The 15717-nt window shown below is 38.7% G+C and overlaps 1 protein-coding gene across 1 annotated transcript in view; it reads right to left on the reverse strand.

Annotated features, from left to right (window-relative positions):
- The window catches only part of LOC101942787 (connector enhancer of kinase suppressor of ras 2-like), a 547551-nt gene that overhangs the window by 85295 nt on the left and 446539 nt on the right, over window positions 1-15717 (reverse strand). Inside the window, exon 15 of the mRNA XM_065556812.1 lies at window positions 5096-5144. Within this exon, the coding sequence (XP_065412884.1) occupies window positions 5096-5144 (49 nt within the window). The remainder of the gene's footprint in view (window positions 1-5095; window positions 5145-15717) is intronic.

Consider the following 15717-nt stretch of genomic DNA (forward strand, 5'->3'; position numbering starts at 1 on the left):
TGAAAAATCAGGCCATGGAGATGACAGAAAAATGTGAAGTGTTCAAATTGTAGGCGCTAACAGTGCAGCTGGAACTGTAAGAACAAGAATACTCTTTAATTTAGCATTAAGATGTTGGTGTCATGTTCTCTCTCTTTGGTCATGAGGAAGCTGTCCACAGTCTGATGTGATGAATCAGGTCATATGTGGATTTTCTTGCCTAACACTTCACCAATTAAAATAACAATTTTTCACAGCTGTCTGCTTTTGGATTTCTTTTATTACCATAAACTAATTAAAATAACAAAAATTGGTAATAAAAAAATCAGGCATCTGGCATTTAAACTCCAAACAATTTTTCTCCAGGATCCTTCTTTCCCCATTTGTTCTATCACTTCTCTAGATACAGTATTTTTCTTAGCTCCCTACCCACTTTTAATTACTTTGTTAGCCTTTGATGTTTTCCTAGCTTTCCCCCTATTTTACCAGAAGTGGCATCTCACCTCTAACTGAAGAGAGAGAGACTCACTGGACATCTTCATGTTAGAGGAGTCCAGTATGATGCTGTCCAATGTCAGGTTAGCAATTTCATTCATAACTGTGAAAGCCAATCAGCACTGAGTTTTTGAAAAATGTGGAGTTGGGTTCAAATTGATATAATCTGCCATTCTGATTGTCTATTCAATACTCTTTTGAGGAACCTAAATTTTGTCTTGCAGAAGAGGTAGTACTCTTCTCTCCCAGTGTCTTCTTTGGTGCATAAAGTGTCAAGAACATGCTGGAGGCTAAGGTTTTACACAATTTTTAAAATGGCTAGTTTAATGTAGGGTTATTATTCCTAAATTCATGAGTTAATATCTCATTGGTACTAGAGACAAGAGTGCCTGAGTAACTCCAGCAAAGACTTACACATGTGATTAACTTTATGGTCTGTGAGCAGATACATAACAACACTCAGTCAATTACACACTCACCATATGAGCAGGATTGCTGCCTAAATTAGGAATTTCAGACAGCAGACTATCAATTACAGGTGTGTTGTGAGAAAGACACGAGAAGTCATTCTTCCGCTCTACTCTGCACTGGTTAGGCCTCAACTGGAGTATTGTGTCCAGTTCTGGGCACCGCATTTCAAGAAAGATGTGGAGAAATTGGAGAGGGTCCAGAGAAGAGCAACAAGAATGACTAAAAGTCTTGAGAACATGACCTATGAAGGAAGGCTGAAAGAATTGGGTTTGTTTAATTTGGAAAAGAGAAGACTGAGAGGGGACATGATAGCAGTTTTCAGGTATCTAAAAGGGTGTCATAAGGAGGAGGGAGAAAACTTGTTCACCTTAGCCTCTAAGGATAGAACAAGAAGCAATGGGCTTAAACTGCAGCAAGGGAGGTTTAGGTTGGACATTAGGAAAAAGTTCCTAACTGTCAGGGTGGTTAAACACTGGAATAAACTGCCTAGGGAGGTTGTGGAATCTCCATCTCTGGAGATATTTAAGAGTAGGTTAGATAAATGTCTATCCGGGATGGTCTAGACAGTATTTGGTCCTGCCATGAGGGCAGTGGACTGGACTCGATGACCTCTCGAGGTCCCTTCCAGTCCTAGAATCTATGAATCTATGAATTATGTTTACATTTTACCAATATGGAGCAGCTTGAGCAGCTTCTGTCATGAACTAGACACAAGGGGACAGATACTCAGATATAGCTCCTCAGCTTTACTGGAGCTACACCAATTTACACTAGCAGAGGACCTGTCTGCAAAAGCCTGATTCTCTACTCCTTGGCACCTGTGTAGTCAATTACACTGCACAATGGGAGACACATTATCAGATCAGAATTTTAATATTTTTTACCCACTAGGATATTCATTTTGCATTGAGGTGAATTACTATACAAGACATACAGCAGTGGAGAATCAGGCCCAACATAGTCTAGATACTCCCCATCTTGGTAATCTATATTGGTTATAGGATAAGAAAAAAAATGTTGAATTGAAGATTAAACCCTAAAATTCATTTTTTATGCAAGGCGTTGATGAGTATATTTTAAAATAGTGTAGCTCCCATTTTGAAAATAACTATAACAAACAACCAGTATCAGAGATGCAGGCCAATTCTAGGAACTTACATCAGGCCTCTTTAAGCAAATTATTCTTACTGTCACCTGAAAACATCCAAGTAGTAGCTACAATTATAGCTGTTTGATTTAATCCCTTTCTTTTCTTATTGTTCCTCATCCATTAAAAGATATTTGTGAACCATGTTATATTGTTCAGGATCGCCTTCCTGTTTCTCCTTAAAATTATTTAGCCCGAAACTACCAAACGTTAGGTCCATCTGGGAGTATGATCATGTAGAAAAAAATTAAAGATTTTTAAATAGTGGTGTGGAATTACCTAGAGTAACTATTTTTAGAATCAGGCAATAAAAGATTATCCTTAAACTAAAGTTGCACTGATAACAGTAACATTACACAGATATTTGTGTGTACATACATACATACATATATATATATATGTGCATCTGGTTTTGCAAATGATCACTAGTTTTATGTGCCAGATAGCACAGAAATTCTTGGAAATGACATGTTATCTTTCAATTTGTTCAGAAGGTAATGTGTTTTTTATGCCCTGAAATGTCAGACTAGGACAAAAAAGGAAAATAGTTATTTACAGTGGTCCATGAGAATGGTGACACTGTTTCTGCAAGTCAATGAAAAACACACAGAATATGTCATTGTAGTGGGCCAGAAGTGTCCACTGCGTCCCTCATGGCCTACAGGCAGCCTGTCTCATTTCCCTTCTTGGATTGTTCAAGAAACTAAAAATCACTTGTCTATTCCCATCCCTTCTCTGATTGTGCTTTATTACTTGAACAAACATTAAAAATAAAGATTTTAAGTCTATCCAAAAGTCCACACAAACAAAGATTCCTGTTTTTTCTCCCTGGAGCTTCTTTCTCTCCTTCCTGCCTGGACTTCGCCTGCTTTGGCAGGCCACTCCCAGGCCCCACGTGGCTGGAGTCTGATTCCTAACTCCCAGGACTCCCTGATAGAGCCTGCTCACTCCTAGCAGTCTCTAATCTCTCAGCAACATTGAGTCAGCTGTCTTGATTTAAAAAAGCATCTTTTATATGGTGAAGACATAAGGCCTCACATGTTTAGCTGTTAAAAACTGGAAATCTGGCCACAAAAAACATGTCATCTACTCATAGTCTTCTAGCTACTTGCAGTCTTCTAGCTACTTGCATACATGCCTATTCTTGCAGATGGCATGTTGTCCTCTCTCAGGTTTTTCTAATCCTCATTCTGAGATATAGATTTTAAGTAACAACGAGTTTAATTGGGAAGTCTTTCATTATTATAAATGGTCATCATTCTTACAGAAAATCCCAGTACCAGGGACTAGCCCTTTATACCTTTTCCCAGGCCTTATCTAGACTAAGATGTAAAGGTGTGATGTTATCAATCAATTCTTAGGAGCTTTTAAAAGTCTGTTTCTTGTTTCAAAGTTTGAAGAAAACTTTAATCACCAAATCCACTTGCTTATACAATTTGCTATAAATGTTGATCTTAATTTGAACAGAATGCAAACTCAAGTAATAAGCAAAAAGCGATTAGACACCAAGGCATTTTGTCCAGCGCACTTCAGTTCTGTTTATTAAGTATGTGTGCTACGCAGCACATAACCAGAAGGAAATGAAAACTCATAGCAGTCTGGCAGAGGACTATATTCTGCCCTCAGCTATGTGGCTGCAACTTCCATTGAGTTCAACAGAATTTTTGCATGTTGTATCTGAAGGCTGAATTCTGACCAAAGAAACCATGGACAAAAATCAACAAAGACAATCAAATATAATTTTCTCTTATGTAGACATGATTTTAAAGCTATATATTTAGGTGGATTAAAGCTAAAGTGTTTTAAAAGAATACATGCGGCCTAGTGGACAGATTACTAGATTAGGAATCAAGAGAATTGGGTTCTATTCCTGAATTGCCACTGATCTGCTAGGTGACCTTGGTCAAGTTGCCTTACTGCTCTGTGCCATTCTGTAGTTTCCCTGTCTGTAAAATGGGATAATGATACTGACCTCCTTCGTAAAGCACTTTGAGATTTACAGATGAAGTAAGTACCATTATTTAAATTCAACCTTATTATCTGTTTATTACATTTAAAGTAATTAATAAACAAAATAAACAATGTAGGGCTTGAATGTATAGGTACCACGAGATATGGGGCAGCATAATTACATTAACCCAGAAAGAGACTAGGAACTGAATTGTGATGCAAAGTGAAAATTTCCTCTTCTCCATTGCTCCTGGGGGAAGTAATTGGGCACAGATGTGCCAGCTGGTGTATTAGGAGGAAGAGTTAGGGTTCCTCCTACTCCCAACCCTCTTTTGCATGGGGTTGGAGTGGTGAATAGTGGTCTTGCAGGAGCTGCTCCCCAGCCCTGCACAGTAATCTGTAAGGCAGATAGACAGCGTAGGAGATTGAGGGGTCCTTTTTATTTCCTGAGTCCCTGGTAGGACATACAGGGCAAGCCAAAACTTTGGCCTAAAGAAGGGAATGGAGACATTTTGATATAAAAATCCTGGCATTGTTTAAAAATCACATGCAGTGGAGAATTTTAGAAATATAAGGACAAAATAAAGTAAACCTCTCTCCCATACTCATGCATGCCTTGGAAAATTTACAAGATTCCTTCCAATGCCTAATCCACCATCTTTGCAGGTAATTTGAATGCACTTTCAATGTTTTGAGCTTTAAAGCATGCCCTGGACTACTCATTTTTTGTAACTATAATGTTGCTCATCGTTTCTGTATTACTTGAGAAATCTTGACTTTTCAAGTCTTTCATCAGTATAGACAAAACTCAAAGACTATAATACCCCGAGTATTCTTTACATCAAGATATAACAGTGAAACTTAGATTGTAAGCTCTTTGGGACAGGGACTGGCTTTTTTGTTCTGGGATTGTATAGCGCCGATGGGGTCCTGGACAATGACCGGGGTTCTTAAGCATTATTATAATACAAACAAACAAATAAGTAATATGTAATAATGAAATTAGATTGGTTGGAATATTTTTGTTTTTAAGGTAGTGCAATAATTATTTACCTTCCTCATGGATGTGCTCCCTTGACGGTCACTGGCAGAACTAGCGTACCTATGACAGAGATGAAGAAGATTTTAGAATGTAAATGAAAACAAACAGAATGTGAATAAAAATGACATATATTCAGGCATGTTTAGTGATTTAACTGCATCACTCCCAGTGATGGTAAATGCAAATCATGTAGCTAAATTTCTGTGCAGCACTTTGAAAATATAGCTAATATATGCAGTTTATACAACTGAAGTATTAAAAACAAATCCAGGTCCATCTTCAACATTCTGATTTACAAAGAGACAAATTCAGTGTAAGAAAGTCTGATCCCTTTGCAAGTCTTTGTCCTAACAATCTTCAAAGTTAATTAACTGAAGTCTAGCTAATGCAAATATTGACAAAAATAGATTTAAAAAAATTATTTGAAGTGACTCTTTCCTCTGTGTCTTTAATGAGTCTTGTATGTACTAGGTCGTAAATTCTTTGCAGTATGCATCACCTTGATATCTGTGTCTTGTACCAATGGGACTTTATACGGCTGGAAGAGGGCCATACCAGCCATTGCAACCTTCAGGCCAAAAGAGGGCACCAGAAGATATAGTTGGTTGGTTGGTTAGTATGATGCTGACAGACCAGGTTCCAGCTCATGACAAGGCTCCAGGCCTCACTGAACACTTGCAAATACATAGCTGGAAACCTGTCTTCCTTACCTGTGTGTTAGCATTATTAAAATAGCTATTAGATAAACACATTCTTATCAATGTAATAATGTTTAGACTTGATAAAATGCTTGTAGGATGCTGCATGCATTAATCTCATTTGTAACCTCTATAGCCCATGGTGTAACGTTATATTGAGTGTTTGCATTGTAAATCTCTGTTATTGTGTAACTCACCAAACAGGAAATGAAGCATTAATGCAAAGGGCTCATCCTGCGTACAAGATGGCCTGTTGAAGGCAAATGAGCTATGGTGTAGCATCAAAGGAGAGAATCCCTGTTGACTGCATTCCTAATTACCTCCAAGGAGGACGGCCCTGTGCATGAACTCATCCCATCAGTTTGGCCCCTGGAGTGGAGGGGATAAAAATCCCTGATAAGGAGAAACTGAATCTCCTTTATGCTGTCTGTACTGTGAGGGGCAAAGATTCCTAGACATAAGCAAAGAGACCCCCATGCTGCTTGGCATGGGTTAGTCCTGAAATAAATTTGAACTGACAGATTACTACAACTGTCACCTTTTGAATCACAGACTGAAACTCATTGTGTATATATGCTTGCTTGCTTTAACCTATAAATAACTTTTTCTTTTTCCTAGTTAATATACTTTTACTTAGTTTACCACAGGATTGGCTTCAAGCATTGTCTTTGGTGTGAGATCTAAAGTACAAATTGACCTGGGGTAAGTGACTGATCTTTGGGACTGGGAGCAATCTGAACATTTTGTGATCTTTGGTATAAGTGACAATTTATCACATAGTCCATCTTACCTGGGTAGCAAGATAGCCTGGAGTGTCAAAGGGGACTGTCCGTGACTCCATTATAAGGCTATTGTAGTACTTTGGGAGTTCACATTTGTTACTGGGTTGGTGAAATCTAATTATAGAAAATGCAATCAGTTTGGGGTGTCTGTCCTGCTTTTTGACAGTCTGCCCTGAGGTTGGCACTCTCAGTTATGAACTACTCCAGACATCATGACAGGTAGATAGAACATTTTTATTCACATAAAGCAGCATTTTCTTGGCTTCTTCAGAAAAAATAAAGTAATATCAGTTAAAATTGTGAGCTTTGCTTTAAATGTCACCTATGTTTTATGATGTGTTAGTCTGTAGACATGTGTTTCAATTGTGCCCTGTACAAATAATTTATTCAACACACTAAGCTATGTAAATTTGTCATTTTCTCCCGTATAATTATACAGTCATAACAGGGATAATTTGTGTTATTTCCTGTGCCTTTATTTTAGCAACATGTAAGGACACTTACATATACACTGATACTAGCAATTGTGGTGCCAAAAGACTAAATTGACAGGACTGGTAGGTAACACTTTTATCACTGAGAGGAGATCCTAAACCTTTTCTCTCATTCTTATCATCCTGTATCAGAATTTTTAACACTGTTTCATGAGCCCTCATAATTTGTTACAGTCAATACTTCTCTAACGTGCCATTCAGCAACTCTTCCCTCACATTATAGCTGCTAAAACACTGCTTAGTAGGACATGTAATGACACAGATGGTGACCTCTCTGACTTTTCCTCTCTAAATCTTTCCGTTTGAGTTTTTCAGAGAATCATATTATCACACCAACAAGACACATATAAAGCATTGACACATACCTAAAATAGGTTCTCTGTTCTCTCCATTTTCATAGTAAATAAACAAGCATCTGTGCGTGCCTCTCATCTCCTTGACAGAGAAATCGGCAAGAATATAAAAGACACTCCAGAGAGATCAAAATAAGGAAGTCCAGAGAGGGAAGAACAACCTAGAGATTCAGAAAGCCCCAAACATACTCTACCACTAATGACCTAGCATTATATTCTTAGCTGGCAAACATGGTATGCAACACCTGCCCTCAGAAAACAGTGGTCATCATGGCCAGTTCTTCCAGACCCAGAAGCTGCCTATGACAGGGAAACTGGGGATTCACTTTTAGACAGAAAATGAAAACTGAATTAACTACCACAACATAATCTCTATTTAGGGCCTTATTCCTGCTGGTATTGAACTCATTGCTATTGCTGTTATTTTCCACAGGTTCTGTGGTACAATTTGCAGACAGCCTTTTGTAGGGTGCAGGTTGGAGCCACACCACACTGGGGAAGCATCAGGAGGATTTGCCTTTCAAGACGCAGAATCTCTCTGGAGCTAGTGCACGCTCTGCACCATCCATTAAGATGGCATCAGTTAGTGCCCTGATGCACTGATCCTGCTTGGCAAGTCAGTGAAGAGAGGGAGCAAGACTACCAATCCATGCTCAGAGAGATCACTATTGTACTTGGCCCTGGTACAAACAGGGGAAGACTTCTTGCCCATCTCCCCCCACAGCCTCCCTATGCCAAATTACAGGTAGCATATTTGAATAAAGCAATGTTAGCTACTGCATAAGGTGCTTTATGTGAACAATTTGGTGTGCTGAATTGACATTACCATACTTAGGAACAACTAAAAGGACTGATTGGTATTCAGGATCATTTATTCTTTTGCGTAGAGAGTGTCTATGTGATATATGCCATCATGTGCCAGCAATGCCCCTCTGCCATGTACATTGGCCAAACCGGACAGTCTCTATGCAAAAGAATAAATGAACACAAATCTGACATCAGGAATCATAACATTCAAAAACCAGTAGGAGAACACTTCAACCTCTCTGGTCACTCAGTAACAGACTTAAAGGTAGCAATTTTGCAACAGAAAAGCTTCAAAAACAGACTCCAACAAGAAACTGCTGAACTTGAATTAATATGCAAACTAGATACCATTAATTTGGGCTTGAATAGAGACTGGGAGTGGCTAGGTCATTACACAAATTGAATCTATTTCCCCATGTTAAGTATCCTCACACCTTTTTGTCAACTGTCTGAAATGGGCCATCTTGATTATCACTACAAAAGTTTCTTTTCTCCTGCTAATAGCTCATCTTAATTAATTAGCCTCTTAGAGTTGGTATGGCAACTTCCACCTTTTCATGTTCTCTGTATGTATATATATCTTCTTACTATATGTTCCATTCTATACATCTGATGAAGTGATAAAAAGAAATGGAAGTTTAAAGGAAAGATTTAGGAGATCAGAGCAGCCTGCAGATTTTGGGGGTTGAAAGAGGCACCTGGAAATGAGGAAATGCTCAAAATGTACTGTTTGATAAGGAATGTGCAGGAGCCCAAACAGCGCACAGCACATTTTGTCTTAAAATGCTTTCTTTCTCTCTGCCCATGAGACTGCTATAAAGTACTTCAGTCCTGCTGGGAAAAGTTTTTCCTGACTGTTTCTTTAAGTCACTGCTTTGACCCATCTGGAACATGTCAGTGTCAATATTTTATCTCCTCTTTTATGGGCAACATACAATATGAATAATGAATCTGCTTTCTTGAACTGAGGAGTCCTGTTCAAGTAAAGATTTACAGTGTCATACAACCAGAAAATAAAGCTGTACCTTCTTAGGGTGATTTTAGGATAGGGTGACCAGACAGCAAATATGAAAAATTGGGACAGGGGGTGGGAGGTAATAGGAGCCTGTATAAGAAAAAGACCCAAACATCGGGACTGTCCCTATAAAATCGGGACATCTGGTCACCCTATTTTAGGAATATCATCTGAAGGCACCTTGTGAAGTTTTAGGGCAAATCTATAAACAGATGTTTTTCGGTGCTAGCTGTCCAGGGTCTACAATATCCTCTCAGGTTCAGGAATACTTGGTCATCATATAGGTGCCGACTCTGTGGGTGCTCCGGGGCCAGAGCACCCATGGAAAAAAATAGTGGGTGCTCAGCATCCACTGGCAGTCCCACCGATCAGCTCCTCCCTCTCCCTCCCAGCGCCTTCTGCCCACTGTGTTCAGCTGTTCAGTGGCATGCAGGAGGTACTGGGGGGAAAGGCAGAGTGGGGGTGGAGTGGGGGCAGGAAGAGGTGGGATGGGGTAGGGCAGGGGTGGGAAGAGGCAGGGTGGAGGTGGGGCCTTGGCAGAAGAGGTGGAGTGGGGTTGGGTCCTGGGGCGGGGCGGGGGGGGGGGGAGTTGAGCACCCCCGGTCAATTACAAAGTCAGTGCCTCTGCCTGGCCAACCTTATTTATTTTTTATTTTCATCTTTGAAAGGTCGTCTTTGGTACCTTATCAAATTTGCCTTCAGAGTCAATTTCTAGGGCTTTAATAATCTGCAGGATAATTATTTAAGGTCTTATGTGCATGAAATACTTTCCCTCCAATTAAAATGATTCCTCAGACATTTTTATCTAGTGATCACGTTGGAAGAAGAGGCAGCCTATCTCCTCCTCCACTTCAGAGGAGGAAATTCTCTCCATAGAAGTTAGGGAATCAAGGAAGTTAGAGATGAAAGAGCCCTACTATGTTAACTAGACCAGATCCAAGTAATCTATATAATCTCATTTTGGCTGAGTTCTTCTTAGTCTTCCTTTTTCTGAGGACAGTTGTCAAAGAAGAGAAGGAGGAAGAGTTGAGGGGGAAGATATCCTTATTTTAGCCTAGAATAATTATTCTAGGGTATTGAAAACAGCTGCTCTTCTAATTAGTACACTGAGGGCTTAACTTCCTTTCTTGTTCAAAGTATCAAACTGTTTAATTACAATGCAAACGGGAGAACTTGGATCTAGAAAAGAACATCAGATGTTTCAATCAGTAGTAAGTAGCACCTGCTTTTATTGATTTTAAAAATAAAATAATCAGAACATCATATGATGTCTCCTTATGCATTATTACTACTGGTATGGCATGAAATAATGTAAAAATAAAATATTGAAAAATGAAAATAAAAATGGTTTTAAAATGAATTTTCCACATTTTTCTGAAATATCATTTTCTAAAATTTCTATTTTGCAGAAAATTTCAAAAGTATTTTGCTTGGTTCCAATTCTGAACAAAAACAAATATTGAAATGTCAGAGTTTCCCAGGAAATTCTGAGTTTCAACCAGCTCTAGCCAGCATACCAATGGTACAGAAGGGGCGGTGTCCAGCTGTTGTGATAAAGTGGAAGGAACTGGAGATGGGATGAAGAGTGGAGATGTTGAGAAAGATGGAGGCTCACAGGGGTAAAAGATAGACCTAATCTTGAAGCCTCAGAAGGCATATGAAAGACAAGACACATATCCCCTGGTCTTGAAGCTGCAGAAAGACTTCTCAATAGTGTATGTCTTCCTGCAGGAGGCACATCCTTTACTTGTGGCTAGCAAAAATGTCTCCCTTTTAAGTGGATCCATTGATTGCAGTGGTGGGAGTACTGGGGCATAATAAGCCAGAATTAGGTCAGACATTTTTTAAGAGGGGAAGCTGGTTTGCCAATGTAAGAAGTCTGCATCCCACTTCTCTCTCCTAGCAAGGAGTCAGTAGCTGAAGAGCTGGCCTGATGCTGACTTGGCTGCAGCCAATGCTCTTTCGGGTTATGAGCCTGAGGCATTAGTGGAGGGAACCCAGATGTGCTTGCCACAGCTCTTTTCCTCCAAGTTAGTTCCTGCTCCTCTTGAGTCTGATGTTGCTGAGGAGACAGACTATAGGCTTTTAATTTGATGGATTTCTGTGCCCGAAAAATTGGAGCCATACATGCTGTGGCTTTTCCCTACAGGTTGTACTGTTAAATTTGGTTTCCAAAATAGTGTCTTTATTAATTATTGTTATATTAAACATTTATTAAAATGTTTAAAACAATTAGTCTACATAAAGCACAGACATAAATTTGCCTTACACAGGAAAAATACCATTCTGCAACACAGTCTTATGTGGAGATTAAGAATCTTTTCTTAGGTTCTTGACTGGATTCAGCTTGAACTCCTTGGAAGATCTTTGATCATGCTCAGCCTCACAAGTTATATAAGAAACTGGAATAAAAACTTAGGGCCAAATTTTACTCTCACTGAATTCAGTGGGATTCCACCAGTGTGAGAACAGAATTAGTCCCTTCACCTTTATCTCATCTAGTTGTTTTTACATGTTGCAATGCATTTAATTGTGTGACTCCTTTGGAGACAGTTTATGTGGATCTAACCTATACCTTCAGGAGTATATTGATAATGAAGTCCTATTCCATTCCTTTAATTCCTTTTTGACTTTGGAGTTTATGATGATCTCAGTGGAAGTGTTTAAGAAACTCTGTTATATGAAAGTACAGTTTTTCCCTGAAAAAGTGACTATGTAAAAATGGCCCCATCCTAATCAATCTGCTCTCTGTGCATACTTAGAAATTTATCTACCTATTTTATAATAATTTGTATTATTATTAAGATAATTTTGACTACTAATTAATTCTACCGACTGACCTAGATTCTCTTTTGGCTTGCATATCAACAGTATTTGTAACAAAATTCTGATTGCAAAATCTTTATTGTTGGTAATGCATGACCCAGAAAGAACTGATTTTGGCATTCAGATTATAGCTTGAATCTGCAAAACTGGCACTTCTTTTCACGGAGCAGGTTTTTAATAAAGTTACTTTTCAGAGTAGAACCATACTTGAAAGATGTTTCTTTGAGATCTCACAAAGGACACCTCACTCACAACTGAAGTCAGTCTTACATCACACTGCATTGCTAACCTTTAGTCTTGTAATTTTGCTTCCACCTACAGTAACAATCATTTTACATCTGAAAACTTAATGTGATAAAATACTTTGAAAAACAGTCAATTCACACATGGAGTAACCACTCCTTAATAGTTTATATTGTTCATGTTAAAAGCAGGGTATAGCCATGAGTATGCCTGGGTGGGGCATTCATTAACAGGTTTGGGTTAATGATGGGGTGCAGTGCTTCCAAAGCAGTCTGGAGCATTGCTCTGGCACCTAAAATCCAGGATGGAGATATGCTCCAGTCCTTCGGAAAGCTACGCTCTGGCAGCTCTGCCAGATCCTTCCTACCCACAGAATCCTTTGGCAGTGTGGAGCCCTGGGAGAGCTAGAACCTTGGCAGCAACCCCTGGCTGCTCCCTCCCTCGTAGGCAGTGTGTGTTCATGCACTGTCCCTGTAAGCATGTGTGTATGAGCTGTCCATGTATGTGTGTGCGCACTCACCTGCATGTGAGACACAGCTGTCCCTGTGTGTGTGTGCATGTTTTCCCTGTATGCGTGTGTCACCTCTGTGTGTGTGTGTGTATGTGTCCCTGTCCATTTCTGTGATGTGGTGGGAGGAACACTAGCTAGGCAAGATAAGTTCTTTATGGACTTTCATTTCATTTAGTAATTGGTTAAAATTTAAAATTATTACATTTTTGTTGGTTTGGTGACACCGCTTGTTTGACTTTTCTAAGTACATTTACTGCAGATTTATTTCAGAGTAGCAGCCGTGTTAGTCTGTATCCGCAAAAAGAACAGGAGTACTTGTGGCACCTTAGAGACTAACAAATTTATTTGAGCATAAGCTTTTGTGGGCTACAGAAGTGGGCTGTAGCCCATGAAAGCTTATGCTCAAATAAATTTGTTAGTCTCTAACGTGCCACAAGTACTCCTGTTCTTTCTGCAGATTTATGTAGACTCTACTTTATGTTATGTTAAATGGCTGTAACACGGACAATATTTAATGCATGTGGTGACTTAATTGTTTTAAGTAATTTGCAACATAAATGATTTGCTGTGATATCAGACTTTTGGTCACTGCCCATCCACCATAAATTGGGGCCCACCTAATTTTCCATTCCTAGCTATGTGTCTGATTAAAAGTAATTTCTTTTCACATTCAGTGGCAAAGAGAGTCATTCACTTTAACGACCATGGTGAACAGTTTCAAAAACATATGTAGCATGAATTCTACATAAGTCCTGAAAATTTACCATTACGTACAATTACGTGGGTGAAGTTTCAAATTGTTTTTTCTTTTCTTTTGGCAACTGTTCCTTAGTGCTGTTTTCACTATAAGCAGTGTTGTGACTATCTTCTCTTCTAAATTCAGATTATTATGAGGCTTAAAAGTAATTAGTAGCTATAGAAGAGTCAATATCAAAGTGTAGAGAGCCCTGTAAGAAAAAAACAACACTTTGGAAATGAAACTGAAAGCATATGTAATGTGTTGGTGAGATAAATAGAAATGTCAGAAGCTTAGCTACATAGGACATAAGTGTAGCTTACAAAGAAAGCACATGTAAGGCAAATTGCAGAGACAATGCTCACACTATGTAAAATTCACATACTCTCAAGCAAAACATCCATAGATAAGCTGAAGAAAATAGAAAAGCAGAGGAACAAAGGTCAAAGGAAAATTATTTCTGATATTTAAACTTGATAAATTAACAACATTTTGACTCATAGGTGTACTAAAAGCAGCTTGGACAGAAGCAGAGGATAATCCTTATTAGAAAGTCATATAATAACATTAAATCCATTTACAAAGTACTATTTTTAAAGTAAATAGTTTAGAACAGAATTTTGTAACTTTAAACAAAATGTCCTAAATCCATTTAGTCACAAAATTAATCTTTCATTTTTATAGGAAATACTCATGGAAAGATACTGAATTAACTAGTTAGGGGATTGAAATCTTCCATGTATTCACTGAACTTAATACAACTTGGGCAGGAGCAATAAAAGCTTCCCTTTGTGCCTAATCCCTGCTCTATACAGATTGTTGTTCAGTCTCTATTATTGGGCCTCTCTGCTGAGACTTACAAGGGTACTATTTCTGATGATGACCAGTGCTGGTGCTAGCCCATTGGGGGCCCTAAACAGGAATACTTTTGCTCCCCTTAAGGCAAGTTCTTATAATAAAAAGTTAATTGAGCTGCTTGGGGCCCCTAAGCAATTGCTTAGTCTGCGTATGCCTACTGTTGGCTTTGGTAATGACCCCTGTCCACTACAAATTGGACTAATACCACAAACACTTTTCACATAATCCTCCAAAAACTCAGGCAATGGTGATATCTTTCAGTACAAGTTGCTGGGTGAGCTTTAAATGTTTTGAATGTTCAGTACAGGAAAGCCCCCCTAAAACATGGATCTGAGGCTAGTCGTAAAGGAAACTCCACTAATTCACTAAGTTTATTCTAGTGTATTGCCACCAGTTTTATAGACAACACCAGTGTCATCAATGATGGCAGTAGAGTTCTAGGAACCGTGTTTGTTGGGATTTTAAAAAAGTGTTATGGGAGCAGAGGAAAGAAGAGGGATGGGAGAAGGAAGTGGTTAGGTGAGGAGGGAGAGATAAGAGGTCATACAAATAATTATGTCAGAAACAAGAGAAAAAGCAGAAAGTAGGCCTCAAAAGATATAGATATATTACTGGATAAGCACCCACAATTTTACAGGACCTATTAGAACGGTACATCCAAACCATCTGAATTTCACCCATTGCTAATAAATATATCCAAACATATTGAATCCAGGAGCTAGACTGCCGACTTTAGATATAGATGTTTTCATACAGACTAAGTTACATGTGGTTCTCCTAAAAAGGAAGGGTGTAACTTAGACCACAGCTTCTATAAACACACAGGACACAATGCTACAATCACATTTGGCTTCAGTTTTAGTTTTGCCTAAGTAATGAGTGCAGGATTGGATCTGCAGTTTTTAATGCTGATGATTTCAAAATTATTCTATCAAATGTGTCCTCTTTAATCCATGGTAGTTCTATTGCTTTGTGAGCCAAAAGTTAGCACATCCCTGAGGCAGGTTAATGAAGGCTGCAGTAAACAGTCAGAAATAGTTATGTAAGTTGCTAACTGGATTAGCTCAAATGACTCCAGTCATCTGAGTTTTCACCTGTAAAACATCAGATATAACTGAATTAATAACAGTAGGGATTTTTCAGACTTCTGCAATATTATGTGCAGTATAGTAGAAGAAAGCAAAAATCATGCTGAGTTGACCCAAATTGGGCTGTCATTTTCTCTTAATCACAGCTGGTCAGGAGAATCCCCACAAACTTTTTCCCTTTTCATTAGTGCCTTTCTGGCTTTGTATCACTGACACTATTCC

This window comes from Chrysemys picta, chromosome 9, assembly GCF_011386835.1.
Source record: "Chrysemys picta bellii isolate R12L10 chromosome 9, ASM1138683v2, whole genome shotgun sequence".
Lineage (NCBI taxonomy): Eukaryota > Metazoa > Chordata > Testudines > Emydidae > Chrysemys > Chrysemys picta.